The sequence below is a fragment of the Calypte anna genome, chromosome 18 (assembly GCF_003957555.1).
Source record: "Calypte anna isolate BGI_N300 chromosome 18, bCalAnn1_v1.p, whole genome shotgun sequence".
NCBI lineage: Eukaryota > Metazoa > Chordata > Aves > Apodiformes > Trochilidae > Calypte > Calypte anna.
In genome coordinates, this window is record NC_044263.1 from 2,782,912 (window position 1) to 2,806,161 (window position 23,250).

General features: G+C 40.9%; 1 protein-coding gene across 1 annotated transcript in view; it reads right to left on the bottom strand.

The window, feature by feature from the left end:
- The window catches only part of CEP112 (centrosomal protein 112), a 158,778-nt gene that overhangs the window by 53,217 nt on the left and 82,311 nt on the right, over nucleotides 1-23,250 (bottom strand). The window contains exon 22 of the mRNA XM_030461669.1: nucleotides 4,214-4,444. Coding sequence (XP_030317529.1) covers nucleotides 4,214-4,444 — 231 coding nt within the window. The remainder of the gene's footprint in view (nucleotides 1-4,213; nucleotides 4,445-23,250) is intronic.

Genomic DNA, 23,250 nt, shown 5'->3' on the forward strand with positions numbered 1-23,250 from the left:
TCATTAGGGAAACAGCCACATCAAGTACCATACTTTGAACTGATTTATATATATATATATTTTATTTTTTTTTTAATTTAACCTTCACTTGGAATTTTCTGGGCATTTCAGTTTTTCTATCTACTTCCCACCACACAGGTGAAGTGACTGTAACAACTATAGACTAGAAAACATTTAAAATGTCACTTTTTATTTAAAATACCAGAAAAAATAATTTAGTTGTATCACTAAAGCCTAGAAGCAGGAATTGCAGGGCTCTGGCTAGGTTTCATGCCACCTCAGAATCCCAGCTCTCCAGAGGGAACCATTTCACAACTGCACTGAAATCTGATTTGCAGAAACTAAAGTGTTTGACTCTTTTTTTTTTTTTACTACAGCTTCATCCTGTAATCAAATATCACGTGCATTCAGCACAGTCAACACACAAAAATGTAAATTACTTCTCCACAAGAAAAGCAGAACTGAGAAATAATTAGATGTTCCTGGAACCTGCATAAAGATTTACCAGGACGATTCAGAATATCTACTTAAATACAGGAGTCAATAAAAGTTATTTAGAGAGGGGAAAAAAACCCAAACCCAACCTTTTTTTCTCCCATTCCAATTTACTCACGTGGGCTGCTCAAAGAGGTTTTTTTGTGAGAAATTTGCAGTCCCAGGGTTGCTTCCTTTGAGCATTGCTCTCATGCCTAATGCTCAGGTCAGGCTTTCCGAACGTTCATTTTCTTTGCCAAGAAAACACCCCAGATGGATGCTCCAAACCTGTTGTGTCAGCCAAGCTTTACATCTGCACACACTTAGAAATGCCTCTTGCTTTCAGTAATTTGTGGCAAAGCTGAAAAGGCTCCCAGGCTTTGTACAGCCCTTTCCACCTGGCTGATGAAGGCTCCTGCCCCAAGTGCTGGTGATACACCCCAAAGCACACCTGCATCCCACTGAAATGTCTCATTAGTGGAGCTTAACTACAGGACCAGGCATCCCTAATATGTTTAGGTCTTAAACAGTTTATGTTTCGTTTCATCCTAATGAGGTATGACTTCAAATAAAAAAAAAATAAAGCTCCCATCCCATCAGAAACTGCCAGAATCACTCGCTGGAATGAAATGCAAGCAACTTAAATCTGCCTTTTAAAAGTAAATCAAAAGTCATTTGGATTGAATGGGTTCTGAAATGATATTTAATAGACAAAAAATTATTTGGAGACATTCTCAAGCTATTTTTATGTTGGAGAGAGATGAAAGATCTTATGGATGTCCTGCAGCCCTAAGAACACGATGAGCACCATTTCAAATCCTCTCTGCTATAGTTTAGTCAACCTAAACCCATTAGTTTGTGTCTAATTCATATCCAACGTGGTTTATCTGACCTTAAAGCCATTAAAATTTGTCATCCTTACAAAACAAGGTGGTTCTCTGTTCAGGTAGAGCCTCCATCACCTCCCCCAGTGCTCCTGCAGCTCAGGGGGCAGCACTTGGCAGGAAGACTCAGAGGTACCCAACTTATCATGGAATTGTTTGGGTTGGAAAAGCCCTTGAAGATCATCCAGTGCTAACCTAGCACTGCCAAATCTACCACTGCACCATGCCCACAACAGCTTCAATATGGATATTTTAAGGTCAGCCCTAGCTCATTTTGAGGGCATGGTGTTGAACTGAAAATAAACCCTACAAGAGGGAGGGCACTGGGAAATTATGGACTTTTCCCTTCAATATTATTTCCACAACACCAGATGCCATGTTTATTTTTCCTGTAGTGCAGGTTCCACTGGGCCACTTGGCAACCTGATGAATATTTACCCACTCCTCACCCCCTGCTGATGGGGAGATGTAATAAGTGTGAAAATAGATTTGCTTTGAGAACCCCAGATTCAAAAACATCCCCATACAGTTGCTTGTTGAGCAACTTTCTGGCACTGGGTGCTGCAATCCCTAACAAAATGATTCAACTAAAATATTACAATAAAGAATAAAATTGATATTTTTAATCAACAGAAAAAGAAAGGCCTCAGTACATTAAAATTATGTCCCCTTAAAATATTGAAAAGCTGTCTATAAATGTCCCCAAATATTTACATGGCCTCTTGCAATGAAAACTGCTCTCTGAACCTTCCACCTCCTCCCCATTTTTACTACAGTTTTTCTTTTCACTGAAGTCTGAGCCTTTTCATTTGTATTTCATCATGTTCACGTGAAAACCAATCCACAATTACCCACAGCAACCCACAGAGAAATCAGTGGTACTCAGAGAACAGACCACAGAGGCATGAGATCCTTCACTTGGGAATGGATTGACCTTCAGAAAATCTGGACAGTCAGCTGTTCCAAGCCTACACAGGGAAACTGAGCTTCCCCTTGGATTTTTAAGCAATCTTTACAGGATTGGGGAAAAAAAAAAAAAAAAAGTTGAGAATAAAATTTTTTTCTCCCACTTTGCTCTAAATCTCAAGGTAAGAGGATTGGGTGATAAAATAAAAAGCCTTTTAAAAACGAATTTCAAGACTCATGTCCCAATAATTAAGATGTACTCCCCCTCTCTTGGATAAAATCTTCTTCATCAAAGTTCTGTTGACTTCAATAGGATCAAGATTTGAACTAAGTTAGCTGGAAGAGTAACTTTTGAGCTTTAAATAGTGTTTTCCCTCTAAGATACTTTGACTTGTGGCCACTTTCCACAGCTCTACCTTAGGAAGACAGAAACGAAGCAGAATGGAAAAGGGAGATTGAAAGTGAATACAAGGATTCTCCCAAGTTTGTGGAAGGCTTTCCAGCAGAGATTCTTTTTAGTTTTCTCCTCCTATCTTTAACACAATATGTGCTTTTTTAACTAGAGGTAGAAGCAGGGAAGCTAGCTAAATAATAACATTTTCAATAGTAGTTAATATAGCTTAAAATTAGCAATTTTTTTTTGAAAAACAGAAAAAAAATCCAACAAATTAAAACCCAGTATTTCTGACAGGAATGACAATTCAAGACTATTAAAGATATTGCCCTATGAAGGATTATTTGTAACTTTAATTTGAGGATGTAAAGAAGTTAACTTTTCTTTTGCTATAACTACACATGTAGAAAAAGATCAAAGAAAGAAAAGAATTGAGATTCAAATTCCATTTTTAAGCAAAAATGACAATGTCTTCCTGAGTTAAAATTAATCCTTTAATGATGATTTTCAAAGGTTTAAATACTTTCTGTGACCTTGGCTTTAAATAATTATGCCAAGCAGAGCTTTCTTTCCATCCAGAAAAGATTCTGAATTGTTGATCACAGTCATTTTAATGGCTTCAGGCTGGCTGATTTCCAACATAATCCTCCAAATGCTGTTTAAAATTACACACCAAGAACCTGATGCAGGTAAATGAAATGTCACTTTCACAAAAGCTGTTCCAACAGTGTGTGCAGATTGTTCATTTGTGCCTGGGCACATTGCTTTGCAAGAAAACGTATGATTTATTGCATTAACAAATATAAAAAAAGACACTTCAACAACTATCTGGTTACATTTACAGAGAGTCTACCATAAATATTAAAGAGGGTTTTTTTTAGTTGAGCTTTTGAAAGAAAACTCTCAAGTTTGAGCTCCTATCATCCCTAAAATGGTGAAATACTGGAATTCAAGATGCTGGTATAAGAGGCTCAGCAAGCTGCAGGCAGTGACCCCACTGAACAGTGTCCCTGAAACTAATTTTTATTTTGAAGCCTTTCACACTTTCACACAGTACCTCCTTGCCTGATACACACAGGCAAAAGCAGAGCAGCCACTGGGAGCAACCAGACCCAATTTCCTTGCAGTTTTAACCTGAACTCCTTAAGAACCTTCCCTCTTAATAAGGGAGAAAAAGCTTGGTTAGATAGAACCACCCTTTCTTCTCTACTCCAGCAAAACAGAAGTGATTACTTTAGTCTTTGGCTGGTTTTGCCTTTGAAATCATCTGGATCTTTCACCACCATCTCCCAAGCACCTCAGGGTCAGCCCAGCTGGAAGATGCTGCCCCAGCATCGCTCTGGGGCTGCTGTGTGCTGGGGGCTCTTGTGACAGAACCCCAAAACCTTCCATCCTTTTGCCAGGACATCCAGTGCCAGATCTCCAGCATAAATCTCTTTTTTTGTGCAACTCAAGTGAGCCCTGAACGTGTTTCTGCAGTGAAACTTTACACATCAGAGGTGATTTTGAGTTGATTGCCACCCCCACGAGAAGCAGCCCGAGTCCAACCTCCTACCTTGTCCAAGGCCTTCTCTGTTTCTGCTGTGTGCAGCTTTTTCAGGTGTAATGTCATGATTTCTGCCTCTGCTTTCAGCTTATTCACTGCAGCCTCGTGGTCCCGAGCTGCCCTCTGCTTCTCCTCTTCCCACTGATGCTTCAGCTCCAGCAGCTGCTGCTTCCTCTGAGCATCCACCTGGATCAGCTCTTCCCTCAGCTTGCAGACTTGGTTCTCCAAATCACAGATAACCTGAAAGAAAGGACAAAGTAAAAAACACAAAAAACAAACAAACAAAAAAAACCCCAACAAAAATATAAAAAAACCCAAACAAAAATAAAACAACAACAAAAAAATCCAAATAAAAAAAAAAACCCAGAAAGCAACCCACAAACCATCTGATCATCTCAGACAAGCCTTTAGTTGGGCTAAGAAGGAGACTCTAAAGATTCTCTCTCCTTTTTCTTGGCCTCTCTTCTTGCTTTTTACCCTCTTTTCATATATGTAGATGAATAAAGCTCCCTGCTGCCCAAAGTGTGGCTGGAGCAAAATGTACTTTTTTGGAGGAGGTCAAGAAATGTAGGTTATTTTATATAATCACAATGTAAAATGTCCAGGCCTTCTTTTTTTTTTCCTTTTCTTTTTTCTTTTTTCTTTTTTTTTTTCCTTTTTTTTTTTCTTTCTTTTTCTGATGATAACCTGCTGCCTCCTAATGAGATATCAGTGTATCCCCAATTATTTATCAATCAGTTACAGATTACAGACTGTATTACATCACTGGTGCTGATGTGCACCAGGAAGGTATCAAGGAATCTTCTCCTTCAGGTGAGGGAACTGGAGCATTCCCAGAGGATGACCTGGGCCAGTGCAGAGCATCCTTAAGACTGGAAAGGGTCCAGATAGGACACACCACCTCCAAAATGCAAGACACAGACTTCAGAACCCACAACTAAAAACCTCACCACAGTATTTTGCCCTTTTTTTCTCCCTGCTCCACAAGGAACTGTGCAGTTCCCTGGAATTCCTTCCCAGGGGATGTGAGTACAGTGAGATGATGTTCTCCCAAAGAGATGGAGGTGACTCAGCTCAAGCTTATTAAAGGCTTCATAAGAAAATCTGATGGAAATTGCTGTATATTTATATTCCATTGCTCTGGAATGTCAGTTCCTGTTTCTAGAGCTCTGAACTGATCTCTTTCCCAACTACTATTTTTCTTTTTTTTTTAATACACTGTCTGTACTCAGCTAAACCATCTATTTGCTGTCTCTCAGAACCACATCACTACAAATCTCTGAAAAAGAAACCTTCATTTCTGACCAAAGCTGGGAAGTGAGTGACTATCAGCAACACAACCCTGGACATTAATATCCCAGGAGATTGTTATAAATACTGTGATCTGAGAGAGAGAAATCAAGGCTTGAAAGCTTGCCTGGTTTTTCAAACCATTTGAGTTGTAAGGTGTAATAAAGGACTTATCATCTCCTCTCAAGCCTGCAGTTGGGTTCTTTGACTATCACAGCTGTAACATGAATTAAATAATATTAACCACCTTGGAAATCTATCACAAGATTGACATTATGCTTCCATGCTTTCTTAATTACTCATTGGCATTATTCCTTACTGTGCCAAAGGTAAAAGTGTGTGTGTGCAGAGCTGGAATGAGCAAATCCTGTGTATACAGCAGTATTTATAGAGGCCACACCACATCCTTCAGCTCTATCAGCATTATCTCAGACATCTGTTTCATATAGTGTAATCTGCACTAGATCCTTTCCTTCCTTTCCTGATCTTTTCCTTTATACATGCTTAATTTTTCTTTAAAAAAAAAGCAGGGTACATTTTAGCATATAATTGTCCAGACAACATAAAGTACCTTTTAACATATAATTATAATCTCCAATAAGAATTACTCTTGTAATTCTTATGGAAAATAATGTCTCCTCAACATCATAATGAAATGTTAGCCTAAGTGGCTTTTACTTCACCAAAGAAATGCTCAGAGCTACAATTTCTATAGGATTATATGGTCTGAGTTCTCAAGTGCCATAGGTAATATTTGGGGTTTTTAATACATGTCCCAATACAAATCCTGCCTGGAATAGCAACAATTACCTTTTAATCTGAGACAGCTCTTTGTGAGAACTCATTCCCCCCCACGACCACCTTCCTTCTCTCTCTATTTTTTGTTTTTAATTTCTTTCCTTTTTTTTTTTTTCTCTTCTTTAAAATAAAAAACTTCCTTAAACTTTCTCCCCCCTGTAAGTAAAACTAAGATATTACACTGCTCAGAACTCTCCTAAAATCTTTTACAAAATATTTAGGATGAGGACTCAAGGTTAATGATGGAGGGGAAATTCATTCATAAATCATACCACAAGCCAAAACAGAGACTGGGTGAATTCCTGACTCAACTCTTACATTTGTCAGCTTTTCTTTGTTGCATACTCAATAATTCTTGCACAAAGCCATTAGAAATTAAAGAGCACAAGATATTGCCTCCTACTGCCACATGGAAAAAGTACCAGCTCCAAGCCTTCAGATTCCAAACTGAGGAGCCAAAAGGTAATGGGCTGAGTGTTACAGGTAAATTAACAGTAATTAATATGCAAAGGAGAATTAATGTTGGATCTAATAGATGGCAAAAGCAGATTAGGAAAGAAGAAAGCCTCTGAAGACAGGGTGATGGCAGTGAAACTAATATGATTTAAAAAGTCTTTTTGGAGCAACTTCCCTGCCAGTAAGATGATGTTGAGAGACATCTAATCTCTCCAAAATGCCTGGAAAAAGCCTATATTGGGGATCACAGCCCCAGTTCTTGTCAATTACTTTAAAATAAGTCTAGCTCTCACAGCCAGATTATTTTTCCCCATAAACAAAGTCACTGCAGAAGCAGCTTACTACTGAACAGCTCTGTGGAACTTGGGTATCTTCAAACTGCTAAAGGAAACAAACCCCAAACTTTTCATAGAATCATAGAATTAGCCGGGTTGGAAGGGACCTCAGAGATCATCGAGTCCAACCCTTGACCCACCGGAGCAGTTGCTAGACCATGGCACTGAGTGCCACATCCAGTCTTTTTTTAGATGTCTCCAGGGACGGAGAATCTACCACCTCACCGGGCAGTCCATTCCATAGCCTAATCACCCTCTCCGTGAAGAAATTCTTTCTAATATCTAACCTAAACCTCCCCTGGCACAACTTAAGACTGTGTCCTCTTGTCTTGTTGAAGGTCGTCTGTGAAAAGAGTCCAGTTCCCACCTCGCTACAGCCTCCTTTCAGGGAGTTGTAGACAGCAATGAGGTCTCCTCTGAGCCTCCTCTTCTTCAGGCTGAACACCCCCAGCTCTCTCAGCCTCTCCTCATAGGGCCTGTGCTCGAGTCCCTTCACCAGCCTGGTTGCCCTCCTTTGGACCTGCTCCAGGACCTCTACATCCTTCTTAAACTGAGGGGCCCAGAACTGGACACAGGACTCGAGGTGTGGCCTAACCAGCGCTGAGTACAGGGGCAGAATCACCTCCTTGGACCTGCTGGTGACGCTGTTTCTGATACAGGCCAGGATGCCATTGGCCTTCTTGGCCACCTGGGCACACTGCTGGCTCCTGTTCAGCTTCCTGGCAATCCAGACTCCCAGGTCCCTTTCTGCCACTCTGTGCCCAGCCTGGAGCTCCCCATGGGGTTGTTGTGGCCAAAGTGCAGGACCCGGCACTTGAAAAGTTGAACCTCATCCCGTTGGAATCGGCCCAGCTCTCCAGTCTGTCCAGGTCCCTCTGCAGAGCCCTCCTGCCTTCCAGTTGGTCCACACTTCCTCCCAGCTTGGTGTCATCTGCGAATTTGCTGATGATGGACTCAATCCCTTCGTCTAAGTCGTCGATAAAGATATTGAACAGCACTGGGCCCAACACTGATCCCTGGGGGACACCACAGCCGCCATTTTGATGCAGCCCCGTTCAGCACCACTCTCTGGGCCCGGCCCTCCAGCCAGTTCCTGACCCAGCACAGGGTGCTCCTGTCCAAGCAGGACATCACTTTCATCACTAAGATTCTGCTATCCCACATGCCAGGTTTAATAAACTATTATTAGACTTAAATGTAGGCAAATAAGTACTACTAGGAAAAAAAAAAAAAACAACTCAGGATGACAAAATTCTCAGTTGTGAAAAATCCATGGAATTTAAAATTTAAGAACAACTTTCTTCTCTCAGGAATCCTGTGGAAAAACAAAAGATGGGATCACTAAATCTGAGATCTGCAGGCAGGATGCTTGCTTGGAAAAAAAGCATCCTTGGAAAACTGAATTGTCTTCCTCAGGATTGGTTTCTTATATTCTTATTTAATCTGGGTTTGTGATCTGTACCTACTGAATTGTTTCCATAGTCCAAAAAACAAGTTGGGTACAAGAGCTGCTGTGAAAAATGCACATCTTGAACACTCCAGAGCAAATAATTCCTGTGCTAAGGTTTAAACATAAGAAATAAGGACTTCACAGTATATAATAGGTCCAAAGTTTTATTGCTACTTGCTGCCTTTTTTTTAATTTTTAAATCATAATGTAATAGCCTTTGATTTGGTTGTATGGGTATGAGTAAATGAAATAAAAGAGATCTCTATCTTTTCTCCAAAGAACACCAAAGCTCCCAGTGATTCCAGAGGATGGCCATACCATGGCAACATGCCCCAAACAAGAAAGCATTCTGTAAAATGACTATTAATCCACATAAAGAAAAACAAATAGAAAGAAACCACAAGCTAACAGAGCATCCCAGATGGAATAAAAACATAAATCTGTAAACTGTCTGAGAGAGTAGAAATTTCATATGAATTTCTATGGCTCACTTGCATGTATGTCTGTGCACATATGACAATCCCATAGCTGCAGAAACTGCTAGCTGAGATGGTGATTTCTATTTCTGTTTCAAAGGAATAACTTAGAATTCTAACTAAGAATATCTGTGCTGAAATAGTGTCATAAAAAGGGTGGGTCATAAGCCCACAGCAATTTGCCTGTAGGGAAAAAATAGACTTGAAAGAAAAAAAGGAAGGTTGCTCACTCACTTTGGCTTATTTAAAATGCCAATAAATGTTCTGCATGCTATTTAGAAGGAAAACATGTGCTCTTAATTTTCAAAAGTAAATTGCATAAGAAAATATAAAGCTAGCAAAAAGTTTAAATTAAAATCTGTTGCCGATGCCTAAAACTCTGCTCCAGTCACATGCACCAGAGAAGAGAAATGGACCAAATGACTGCAGTCTAATTAAACAAAAAATAAAACAAACTCCTTTATTTTTCAGGAGCTCCTAGTTCAGCTCCATGAAGCATTTACTTGGATGAATTTCTAAGCAAGAGGCCAGAGCATGACCACATCTTTTCTACTCTCAGTGATGGACTTCAGTGTCTCAGTAATGCATTACGCACCAAACCACATCCACCTCATCACCCTCCTTTGCTTCAAAGAGTGTTGAGGGCATTTTAAACTCACAAAAACAGTTAAAATCAACTCCACTCTTCCTCCCTGGGGCTCAGCTCTAGATCATTGAGGTGTTCAGCAGCTTTACTGGAAGTGACCAACATCTCCCAGCAGATGAAGTTGAAATAACCTTTCCTTGCTCTTCATGGTTGTGGACGCAGGCTGAAGAGCAAAAAACCACTGTAATCCTCAAGTGGATCATGACAACTTTTCAAGTTCCAGAAGTTCTCCTCACTGGGCTCAGCTGCATGTGACTGCACAGCTCTCAATTTGCTGGGTTTAGTTTTGCTTGCATATGACATTAAAAAAAACAAAAAACAACCCAACAAAACCAAAGCAACAGAATCCCCCCAAAACCTCTGAGTGGACATCCCTCAAACATAAACTGCTAAGTTACACAATCACAATAATCCTTTCCAGGATAATATCCTAAAATATGAGCCCATAAATAACCTCTCTATCTGAGTGACAGATCCCAGCTGCTGCCTCTCCATGTGCTGCTGTTTTCATAGAATCATAGAATTGGCTGGGTTGGAAGGGACCTCAGAGATCATCAAGTCCAACCCTTGAACCACCGTTGCGGTTGCTAGACCATGGCACTGAGTGCCACATCCAGTCTCTTTTTAAATATCTCTAGACACGGAGAATCCACTACTTCCCTGGGCAGCCCATTCCAATGCCTGATCACCCTCTCCAGAAAGAAATTCTTTCTCATCTCCAACCTAAACCTCCCCTGGCACAACTTGAGACCCTGCCCTCTTGTCTTGCTGAGAGTTGCCTGGGAAAAGAGCCCAACCCCCCCCTGGCTCCAACCTCCTTTCAGGGAGTTGGAGAGAGTGATGAGGTCTCCCCTGAGCCTCCTCTTCTCCAGCCTCAACACCCCCAGCTCCCTCAGCCCTTCCTCACAGGACTTGTGCTGGATCCCTCCACAGCCTCCTTGCTCTTCTCTGGACCTGCTCCAGCACCTCAATCTCCTTCCTGAGCTGAGGGGCCCAGAACTGGACACAGGACTCAAGCTGTGGCCTCACCAGAGCTGAGCACAGGGGCAGAATCCCTTCCCTGGACCTGCTGGCCACGCTGTTCCTGAGCCAGCCCAGGATGCCATTGGCCTTCTTGGCCACCTGGGCACACTGCTGGCTCCTGTTCAGCTTCCTGACAATCCAGACTCCCAGGTCCCTTTCTGCCACTCTGTGCCCAGCCTGGAGCTCCCCATGGGGTTGTTGTGGCCAAAGTGCAGGACCCGGCACTTGAAATGTTGAACCTCATCCCCTTGGGATCATCCCAACTCTCCAGTCTGTCCAGGTCCCTCTGCAGAGCCCTCCTGCCTTCCAGCTGATCCACACTCCTGCCTAGATTAGTGTTATCTGTGAATTTGCTGATGATGGACTCAATCCCCTCATCTAAATCATCAATGAAGATGTTGAACAGCACTGGGCCCAACACTGATCCCTGGGGGACACCACAGCCGCCATTTTGATGCAGCCCTGTTCAGCACCACTCTCTGGGCCCGGCCCTCCAGCCAGTTCCTAACCCAGCACAGGGTGCTCCTGTCCAAGCTGTGGGCTGACAGCTTCTTCAGGAGAATGCTGTGGGAGACGGTGTCAAAGGCTTTGCTGAAGTCCAGGTAAACCACATCCACAGCCCTCCCCTCATCCACCAGGCGGGTCACCTGATTATGAAAGGAGCTCAGCTTGGTCAGGCAGGACCTGCCCTTCCTAACCCCGTGCTGGCTGGGTCTGATCCCTTGCCCATCCTGCAGGTGCTGTGTGATTGCACTGAGGATGATCTGTTCCATAACCCTGCCAGGCACTGAGGTCAGGCTGACAGGCCTGGAGTTTCCTGGGTCCTCCTTCCTGCCCTTTTTGTGGATTGGTGTGACATTCACCAACTTCCAGTCATCTGGGATGTCCCCAGTGAGCCAGGACTGTCGATAGATGATAGAGAGAGGCTTGGCGAGCTCTCCTGCCAGCTCTCTCACCACCCTTGGGTCAGCATTTTCTCACCTGAGAGAACATTAAAATTAGTGCCTGCACTTGAACAGGGAGCTCAGAAAAACCACCAGTCCCTCTAAAAGGCAGGTTTGTTTCTTTGTGTCCTGTCCCACTGAGAGAGATGGATGAGGGATCCCCAACACTTGTTACTGGGGAGTGGATTGTTCTGAAAGATCAGTCCAGCCAAGGGAAAGGAAGTCTGTAGTAAAAACAAATCTCACTTTGATGATGAAGAAGAATTTCAAGGAAAATAAGGAACAAAGTAGAAACACCCAGTAATCTGGTGGTGACAATGAGTCCCTTTTTCCCCCCAATCAGTGCAATGTCCCAGAAGAGGTGGATGCAGCATCCTGTCCCAGTGCAGCAACTGGTGACATATGTAGTGCCAAACACCCTCCAAGGGATTATCTGTTGGAAGTGGGAATTTGAACTAGTTTAGCTTTCTTATTAATAAACAAAGCTTTATAAAGTGCTGAGAAACAGATAAGACCAGTTCCTCTAGCATCACAAAAATAAGCAATGCATCTAACATAAAAGACTGTGAAAAAGTAAACAAATCCGATTTGTTTGCAGCTCTCAAAAAAAAAAACCCCCATCACTGTTAGAACTTCAAAGATGTGCAATGTTGGTTTGTGCTTCAAACAGCAAGTTTCAGCAAGTCACAACAATCAGTCTTACACTTGATCTCCTTCTGGATTTCGGGAACTATCCCCATGATTTTTACCCTTCAGAGATAAAAGACTTGTGCAGTACCAAGGGGCAGGCACCATCCTGGTGCCTCTCTGATCTTTTGGTCCATGGAGCATCCTACTGAGTCAGACTCTCTGGTCCCAGTACACCTCTGCTTTTTTCCATGCCAGATGAATATCAACTGGGCAGTTCAGCCAGCTGGCAGCTACCTTTGTGGCTCCTTTGTAACAGGACAAAGGGTGCACAGCAGTGCTGAAAAAAGCAATCTTTTTGTTTAAGCAGCAGTCCAAATCTGCAGAGATCTCACATCTAAACTGATATTTAAAAGAACTTTGAACTAGCAAGTCATTAAAATTTACTAACTCAAGCTTTTAATGTCATTTTCCAACTAAAGGTTTGTAATTAACCCAATTATCTCCACTTTAACCAGCTATATTTTCTATACTGTTGCAATTTTGGTTAAAATAGGTTAAGAATTTATTATCGATTTTTTTCTCCTGATTTGTCAATACCATGAATCCTTAAATAGAGAGATCTGATTTGCAAAGAAAACTGCTTCAGCAAGTGTCAGGCACATTCTCACATGGGTAATGATGTGGCAGGGCACAAATTAGCAGGGATCAGTAATAAACAACTACTCAGCTTTCACAGACCAATCTATAACACAGTGAAAGTTTAAATGCCTTTTGGGTAAGACCACATAGGCCCCTCAATATGGTAATTAAGGGCCCAGATAAATGAAATGGTGTGAAATGGAAATGAACAACAGCTCAGTGACCAACAGGTTGGTCTCACCTCCTAAAAGCATTGGTAGAATCTTCCAAAAAGCATCAGGCTCTGCAAACTCTTCCGGAGGGAACCACGGAGGTGCAGGAGCTCTGCCAGCACCCCCATGGCTAGAAGGAGTCCTGAGCACCACTCTGGTACTTCCTGGGGACACTAAAATATAATTTTATATTATATATAAGATACTATTTAGCAAAAGCTAAAACTTCACTACTCAGAGAGATGCATTTCTTTCCAGGCTTGTATTTTGTGCATACTTCATTCTTGAAGGAAAAAAAATCCTGTCTGTAAGGCTGGTGCACAACTTGTTAACTGGAACACATCTTTCTTTGACTACACTGCACTGATGGGTTGGTATAGCTACATTTATAAATGGAATATTCTTAGTTTATAAATCAGGCTGTAAAATACCAAATTAAGCTATTTTCTGGTAGGAAAACAGCTACAAACATCACAGTTGTATTCAGTAACCTGAAGAGCGAAGAGGTGCAGTTCTCTAGACACAAAGAGATTATATGTTCAACTATCAAAAAAACCCACAAAACAACAAACTTATGTAGAAGCAGTGCAGATGGCAAGCACAGTCCTAACAGTAAAATGCTTGCTGTTGAGCAGTGTAAATCTGAATCCCTGTATTCCAGGGTTTAAGCAGTGGTTTATCAGCTCCATCTCATCCCAATCACAGCTTTTCTCACCTTTGCAAATGGACCTCTGACACCTCTCTTGAAAACATCCACTAGGACTTGTAAAGTGAGGTGTTGAGCTGCTAACTTACACATTTTTTTTTCTATTCATTTTAACAGATTTAAGCTTCTTTTAGATATCAAACCTTTGTAAGCTTCCTTAGTAGGACTGTTTGAGCACTGTCTATGCTCTGAGAACTGCTTTAGGATTTCTGGATCTGATGGAAGTCTATTCCTACCAAACTGACTTATTTTGCATCTCCTGGGGTGTTAGGGCTGGGGGCAGGTTTAACACCACCCTCAGTGCTGCTGGAGGTTAAACAACCCTAAAAAAACCATGGACAACTTTGGTTTTCCCCTGCATGTAACAGTCCCCAGAGAAATCCAGCACCCTTTAAATTTGTTTTCTTAGTAATGCACTTGCTGCATCTTGCCTACTCTTCTTCTCCAGCTTCAGCAATTTCCTGGAAAATGATGGAAGTGCTGATTGATGAAGAACAATAAAGTTGTTAAAGCTGCTGAGCTCCATTTGGAATAAAATGAATAAAAAAAGAAACTAGCCATGTCATTTGTATAGGAAGACATCCTTAGGCAACATTTCCATAGATAATCTAACCCCCAAACTCTTCACTAACTCCATCAGATATTTCTGAAGCCTGAAAAGAGACATGGAGGATGCAGGTATCAAAATCCCAGTAAAAAAAAACTGCACTGAAAATCTCAGCACCTTTCTTGTTTCTCCATCTATGACTGCCTGGGAGGAAGAATTCTCAAGATCTGCTGTGACATGGCATTAAGCAAAACACACATTTTGTTTGGGTTTTGTTTGGTTGTTTATTTTGGGTTGGTTTGTTTTTGGGTTTTTTTTTTGCTTTTTGTTGTTTTCAAGAGTGCACTGAAATAGATCTGGACTCATAAAGAAACCATTTAGCTGCCTAATTCATTAATGTAAATGGCACTGAAGCTACAAACTGGGCTTAAAAAAAAAAAAAAAAAAAAGGAGGGGGGGAAAAGGGGTGGGCAAAGAAAGAAAATCAGCCATCCATTTGAACAGCTCCACAAAGAGCTTCAAATTAACAGAGCTTATTTTGATTTCTTAATTTACATAAAACCATTTGATTCTAATTTAGTTAATAGAGGCTAGAAAGCAGAACTTCCTATGGGCTGGTTATTGTCACTGCTTTCCTAATAAAATGGAAGAACCTCAAACCTACACAGAACTGAACAATCCAGTGCACTGGTGAGTAAAAGGATTACTTACCAAGTTGAAATTGAGATAAATGAAAATACAGTTTCCATTTACCAGTTCCAAGACCTGGAAAAGACTTGGCTTTCCTGTCTGGAAGATGGATCAGTTTCTAACATGATTTATTATATTTGCTTTGAAAGAAGATTAGTGAGTCAGAAATTAAAACATCCAGCCTCCTTTCTCCTTTTTATCTGATGAAAGAGATGTTCACATATGTATTTCTCTTTGTCCAAACAAAATTATGTGAATAAGATAACTGAGAGCCCTACCTGGAAAGGACTACCTGAAGGATTCTTTTCCTTGTCTCTTTCTATTAAGAAATGTAAGATACAACTGGGCACCTAATAATCTATATAAGTGCATTAATGTAACTTAAATATGATGGAGACAAAAAAAAAAAGAAAAATTCAGCCCTAAATATCTGCTTAATGCAGTGATCCCCTACAATGGAAGCAGAATATAAAATTCAGAGTGGCTAAAAAACAAATAAAAATCTGTATCTACATCCATGTTTGCTGCATCATACAAACCATAACAATCTATCCCTAAAATATACACCTCCGGTGGGTCAAGGGTTGGACTAGATGATCTCTGAGGTCCCTTCCAACCCGGCTAATTCTATGATTCTAATTCTATGATTCTATGAAAAATCACACCAAATTCCACATTCAGTCTTCCCCATTTCCCTTTGTAAAAAAAATATCAAGTTTTCTTTTCTGTCTTTCAGGATGTGAATGGAAAATACTCCTTTTTTGTTCATGTTAGAGATAGATTCAGCTGTGGAGTAACTTTAGAGCAAAGCTTGTTCTGAAAGTGAAGAAAAGCTACTGATATTTAAGGAAGAATAGGACTTTCCTGCAATGGAACAGAGACCTAGAGAGCAAAGACCTCTGCAGTGGGTTGGGAAGAACTCCCTGTCAATCTGACACTATTTCTGTGTCCAGCTTGCCCGAAGTCAGAGCATTTCAAAAACATTTGCATTTCAATTTCCCATGCATTAAATTGAAAAGCATTAACGTTTCCTCAACAACATGTAATTCTGATTTAACTGCAGCCACCATGTATTACAGATTTAGGGATTACAACAGACATTCATCCCTATTAAGCAGCAAAATTAAACACCTTATAATTCCTAATTTGTCCCCAGAAGAAGTCCAGGCTGTATTGTCTATGAGAAATGGCTTTGCCATGTCAACTAATGAAAAGGCTTCTCAAGAAGGAAAAAAACCTAAACAACCCCAACCTCCAAAACCCCACCAAGCATCACACTGCATTTAGATACATTTTTTGGAATATTCCAGAAGTTTTACCCTCTCCTGTCAGGGTTTTATGGTGACTGTAACAGAAACTGCAAAATTTGACAGGACAAACGTAAGAGAAGATGCAGACACAAAGTCCAAGGAGTCAGCTGTTGATGCTGAGATCTGCATCTTTTCCTTCTGAACTTAATATTTGTAGAAGCACAAACTTTAGATACTAATTCCTGGTCAGGTCCATCTGCCAGCACTACCTCAATTGGCAGCCTGAGGAAGAGATGAAGTTCACACTGATGTTCAAGCTCTGCCCTGACTGAAAAAGAGAAAATTTTTCAAAATTCCAGCATAGTCCCAGGAAGCCAACTCAGGAGCTGAAAGCTCTCATTCTCTGGGCTGATGACTAAAGATAAATGCACCAGCCTGTGTGTACTGTTCTGTTCTACTAAAGAAGCTAATACAGCAGGAAACTCTCATTACTGCTGGCATGCTGCTGTATTGAAGATGACAGCCTTTAACCAAGCATGAAGCCCTCATTCTCAGTCTCTTGAATGGCAATACGTGTGGGCAGAAAGCCTGAAACCCAGCAGCTTCAGAAATAAAAATTGTGTCACTTACAGGTTTACCCTTTAAAGAAATAATCAGCTTCCAACTTTCCAAAGGACCCTGGTATCTGCCAGGCAGTGACAATGGCTGCAGTACCTCTGTTAACCCATGAGATGTGGTAAATTCTGCACAAGAAGATGCAGAATTACACACACAGGTACAACTTTTGGTTTTCTCCCATTTGAAATCAACTCCTAATTGAAAGAAGCACATTCTAGTTGAGCATCTCCAGTGGCAATCCTTATATCAGATCCATTTGTCACCTCCCCCTGAGGATGAAAGTCCTAGAGAAGAAAGTCTTCAACTTGGGTGTTAGGTTGGAGCCCAAGGCAGGAGCTGACAGATCCTATTGTGTGTTTTCTGCACACATCCACAGCTGATCCCACACCTGCTCTCCTGCTCTGCACCTTCATCCTCAAGTGCTGGTTGTACTCAACCCCTCAGAGTGGCTCCTCTGAGTTCTGAGACTTTCTGGAAGCATCTTGCTCCACACCTGCCAGTTCAGAAAGACAAGATCAATCCCAGGATGATCTGTACAAAATAAATGAAACCTCTGTGCATAACACTTTTTTCTTGGAATTGAGAGGTTTTTTTGGGTCAGTATCTTCCTCTGGCACCTTTACATTGATCTCTATCCTTTTCATCCTTCTCACTTTGCCCTTGAATTCAGCTGATGCCACTTTCATTTTCGGAATGACAAGTAGGCCATAGCATCCTTGGGCAGGGATTTCTTCAGACTGATTTAGATATAACTGCTTTGAATCTACTGGACTCCAAATAAATATTAATCTATATTTTATACATAAAATCAACATGCAGGCTAAACACAAAGTCTATGAAATATCAGTAAAGTGAAATAACCCACTGAGTACATCCATTTATGCAGCTCCATATTTATAATTACTACCCACCCACCCTCCAAAAAAGAAAATCCATCTCAACATTGCATTCAGAGATGAGGAGCAATGCATTACCCCTAAACTGAACACTCTGGCAGGGAACAGAGGTTGTGGGGAGGAACTTGAAGGAAAAGATGTTGAGTGGAGGCAAAGCAGGGAAAAGGGAGCAGTCTCCTTTCCGTACAACAATGCAGCACAGTGTTTCCAGAGGATGTCAACTGCAGACTGTGGAAACCTACTGCTTTTCCTTTCCTGGAAAGCATCAGTGTTTGGAAGGACACAATCTGATTGTGTATAAGAGCTCATGTCTCTGTACCACATTTCTCCCAACATGAAGATCAGGGAACTACTGGCGAGGGTATTTCTCAGTTATCACACGATGCTATTTCTGACAAATAATGATGCAGTTGTTGAGACAGAGATTTCAGTTTTCTCCACATGCATGCCTAATTACCACATTAATGAAGGAGATTGCTATAAAGGAATAGCCAGGCTGTCTCTCCTAAACCTCCCTGAAACTCCTGCACAGCAAAACAAACATGGCCTTCCATATAAACGCCAGCATTAGAAACCAGCCCTGATTAATGCCACCTATTTTCTGATGCAAAAGTTGCCAAAGAACTGGTATCACAAGGGGCTGTTTGCACAGCTTTAGAAACCACAGCAATCTCCTAAGTATCCGACACAATACTCAGGCAGAGCAGGTAAGAATTAATTGGTACTTTTTCCCCCCCCCTCCCTGAAATTCAGATGCTGAAACTGTTTTTCCCTTTATTGAAGCAGCTCGGCCCAGACTCGCTGGTCCCGCAGTGACATGTATATTGAATACAAATCAGACAGCAGGGCTTTAAATCTGTGTTGCAGCTCTCATTTCCAATTCGAGAACTGTACTATAATCATAAGCTTCTGGTGGATGAAAGGAAATCAGCTCTCTGAATATTAGCTAATGCCACATTTGCAAGTCCTGAAGAGATCTGTGCTGTTTAAAAAAAAAAAAAAAAGATCATTTCTCGTGAACCTATATATATGAATTGCTTTGTACTGCTCGACTGATAGAAGAGATGCCTGTGCTGGGATTAAACCCTTTTCATCATAAAACCTCATCTGGTTCGGAGTCCAAGTCCATCAAACCTTTTCCCTTTAAAGTCCCTCCTTTGATTCTCCATCAATTTATTCAAACCGCAGCTGGGTGGCTGAAAACGAAAGGACAGCATCATTTAAACCAACCATGTTCCTAACTTGAAAGAAGGGCTATAATTAAAAAAATGGGCATAAAAGAATGGAAATGGGATAATATTTTTTAATGGTAGTTCAAAGGCCGACAGATGTCAGAGCCTTTGAAGATGTCAGTACACTGAGCAAGAAGTTGCCATTAAATAGTTTGCCTGAGAGGTGAAGCAGCTTTTTAATGACTGAAAAAGCCCTTGCAGACCCATCCTTGTGTTTTTAATTTGTCAGAGTTTCTGCAGTATTTTCTGATTAATGACACATGATTAGAACTGCATAGCATACATATTTTTATACTTGGTTAAATGAATACTTTATTCCACATTCCTTCAGTGCCAGATAAGAACAGGAAAGCTTTACTACAGAGTCCAAAACTATTCAGATTGCTCAAATATTTATGGTAATTTGAGGGGATTGGCCAGATACAGAGCTACTATGTGTTGCTACCTTTTGTTCTTTAATGGTGCTATTACCACTGCCACCACAATGTGCATGCATTAAGTGAGCCAGTAATGTACTGGACCTTTCTTGTGCCCTAAACAATCAGAGCTTTCATAATTCACCCACGAACCAAGCCAGCAAATCAAAATAACAGTCAGAAAAACTCCTCTGTTGATGCTAAACAATACACACAATGGCTGCTGATGGATTGTAAGTGGGAAATAACTATTCTCAAAAAAAAAAAAGAAAAAAACCAACAAACAAACCCATTTTGCTAGGAAACATGTTCAGAAGAAAAATACCAATATTTAGAAATGCAGATAAAGTCCCTATCCTGGGCTGCAACATCCCTCTGATAACAAAACTTTTTCTTTTTTTCCCCCCTATTTCTACCATGAGTAGAAAATGTAGTAGCTATAAAACCAGAGAATTTCTTCTGCTCCAAAGTGAGCTCCCAGATGACAACGAGAAGTGTCCTGTGACTGTGTGCCCATTCCACTGAACAGGGAGAGCAGAGGGAAGGAAGCATCCCAGCCCTGGGGAAGGACTGGAAGAGCACATCCTGCCTTGTATCACACCTTGGAGAAGTCATTCCTATGAAAACCCAGTGATGACAAAGGAATTTGATTCATGTATTGGTCCTTCTGCTCTTCCAACCTCAATTCAGATTGTCAGTTGGATCATAAATAGAAATTTGATTATGCTAAAGCTTAATGCACAGAGAGAACAGAGATACCTTGGCAGAGCTTGGTAAAATCAAGTTGCTGGTTAGCCCAGAACATTTCCATGATTTCATAAGTCTGAATATTTGGCTTGTTGCAATCCACACCCATCAGGAACCTTTTTGTAAATACCACACTGCCTAACACCAGCATCAGAATCAGCTCCAGGAGAGGAGGAGAACTTTTGGATCCTGACTGCTGCTCTGGTCCCATGCATCTACAAGCTGGCAGCAAATGTCCTGATGTGTCCAAAGCACCACACCAGGATGTAACTGCAAAGACAAGCACTGGGAATTCTGATAAGGAAAAGTTGTTGGCTGCAGAGACAAAAAATATAATTCAGAGACTTAATTCTCCCAAAGTTATTCATTGAAAGAAAACAAAGTCCTAGGAAAAATAAGGCTAGGGGGGGATTCCACTATAAAGAAGTGTAGAAGCAGACTACTTGCTGTACAAACAATTGTAAATCCAATTTCCAACTAACCTGCAGCCTCCTTTCTGAGGTTAATCTAAAGTTACCTTCACAGATAATTTTATTTTATAAAGGAAAACAAAACTAATCTATCGTGCCCCACCAGAATACTTGATTTTATCAGGAATCTCACTAGGATTTGAAACCTCAGTCTATAAACATCACATTACACACTTTCCCCAGCAAACAAATTACACAGGCAAGCAGCCAGGAAGCTGCTCAGCAGGATGGGATGAGGTGGCTCCAGGGAACACCTGCTACAGCTTGAGTGTCACCCAGAAAAGTGGCTCCTCTGGCACCCACATCCCAGGAGCTTGGCAGGTCCTGGGTACCTGGAGTGGTGAAGCAGGGGCAGACTCTGGGTGCACCATGACCAGGGGACCAAGCTCTGCTCTTTTCTCTCCCAAGGCTGTTGATGAAGGAACAGAGATGTCATATTTTTAGCACTCTGGCACATCTTAAGCAGTTCTGGTTTAGCTAAAATGCAACTTCAGAGAACAAAGAAAAGGCATTTCACTAAGCTCTGGCACTCAATTGAATTCCCAATTAATTTTACAAACTAAAAGAACGTTCCCCACAAAAGAGGCAGCAGGCTTATGAATAAACGTGGCAAGATTCTTCTGAAATGGAAAATATCAGACACCCTGAACATAATGTTTTGCTATAGAAAGGCACCTCAGCCTGCAAAGCTGAGCCATTCAGCTTCTATCCATTAGAGGGCAATAACACGTGTACACACACATGTACATCCAAACACACTCCTACCACCTCCAGCTGACTGCAGCAAGAAATTTAATATTTTCTGATGCAAGCAATAATATAGAAATAGCTTGTGTCCTGTTCTCTTCTCTGCCCCTCTGCTCTCCAACAGGATTCAAGAGCTCAAGAGTTACAATTATAGTGTAATATTAGTAGTACAACAGATTATTCTTTAATTTTGCTTCCCTACAGGCAAATCAACACACTACACAGTGTTAGAAGGCTTACAGATAGTTGTTATTAAACATAGCTACAGAAGAACAACTATTTTTATAAGGATGTGAATCACTATAAGGGTGCCCAAACTTAGAACAGACAAAGATGTTCTTCATGTGCTCATTTCCCACCTCCTTCTCCTTGCTATTCAGTCACATAAACTTCTGATAAAAGCAGCAGCTAGAGAGATGGCAAGTACCCAATGTCCTTGAGATGTCTCTGAATGCTCCAGAGAACCCATGGAAAGGGTTTTTCCCTGTGTCATCAGTAGAGGCACTTGAGGGAAGCACTTCATGTGCTGGGTCTTCTGCTTTTTGCTCAAACCATGTCAATCTCCTGATAAACCTCATTCTCACAGGTCCTCAACCTTCTGCTTGCTGCAGATTTCTTGCATCCTATGAGCACATCCTTATTGGGACAGGAATCATTTGTTCTTATTTATTTTTACTACCACAATGGAAACTCAGACCCCTGAGAGGATTCCAGCAATATAAATAATTATCATTAACCCCTAAACTATTGCTTCTCAACACCTTTTTAGTTACAGGAATGCTGGAGTTTACAGTAAGACACAGCACCCAGACTACACTGATTTTTGAGGGGTATTTTTGGTTTTCAATCTATTACTTTGCAAGGATCCATCTGGATTTTTTTAGAAGCAGCAGTTCAGGCAATGATTTCAATACCAGCTTGATATTTCCATCAACCATTGACTAAATATTAACTTTGAATTATACTAAAGGTTTTATTGAAGAGCTGAATTCAACTTCAGAAGGTCCAAGATGAAGATACAGACTAAAAGGCAGGGACCTCAAACTCAAAGTCCCCAAAGACATCAAATACAGCAGGAGAACATGCAGCTATTTTCAACTATTCCAGTGTACTCTGTGTACTCCAAAAATCACCTTCCTCACCGTTTCTCTTTTCTAAATTCATTTTACAGATGCCAATACAGCAGAAGGCACTGACTACAAAAGAATTCAAGCTGTCAGAGGCAACATTAGAAGAACCCAGACAAAAGACAGAGTTCACTCTTCCTGGGATTTTCAGATCTTTTCTAAGTAAAAACACTATGTCAAGCTTTTTTTGTTTGTTTGTTTTTTGTTTTGTTTTTATTTCTTTAACTGCAACAGTGTTGGTTTTCTAAACTCTGAATAACAACTTCAAAACCTGAGGATGGAATATTTACAATCAGGCCAATATTTTAAGGCCCCAAAATCAAGTTTGCTTATTTGCTATATTTCAGAAAGACTTTCAATACTTAGGAATCCAAATGACTATGAGATATGTAATTGCACTTTGAAAATTATTGTTTTCTCCATCCAACAGAGATCCACAGCATCCTTGACATGGATTTCTGTCACTTTGTCATGATAAACACTCAGGTATTAAGTACCTTCCACATCATGCACCCAGGCAGGATTCCAATTAGTGCTGAATAGAAGACAAAAATGTCAGCTTAATAAGCTTCAATTTGCAAAGTCTTTGAACATTTGATGATACCACCACTTTGCCAATCATTTCTTCTACTTTGGCTTTTTTTTTTTTTGCTTTTTTTTACCACATCACCTTCCCTGTCAGAAGGAAGTCTTTCAAATCT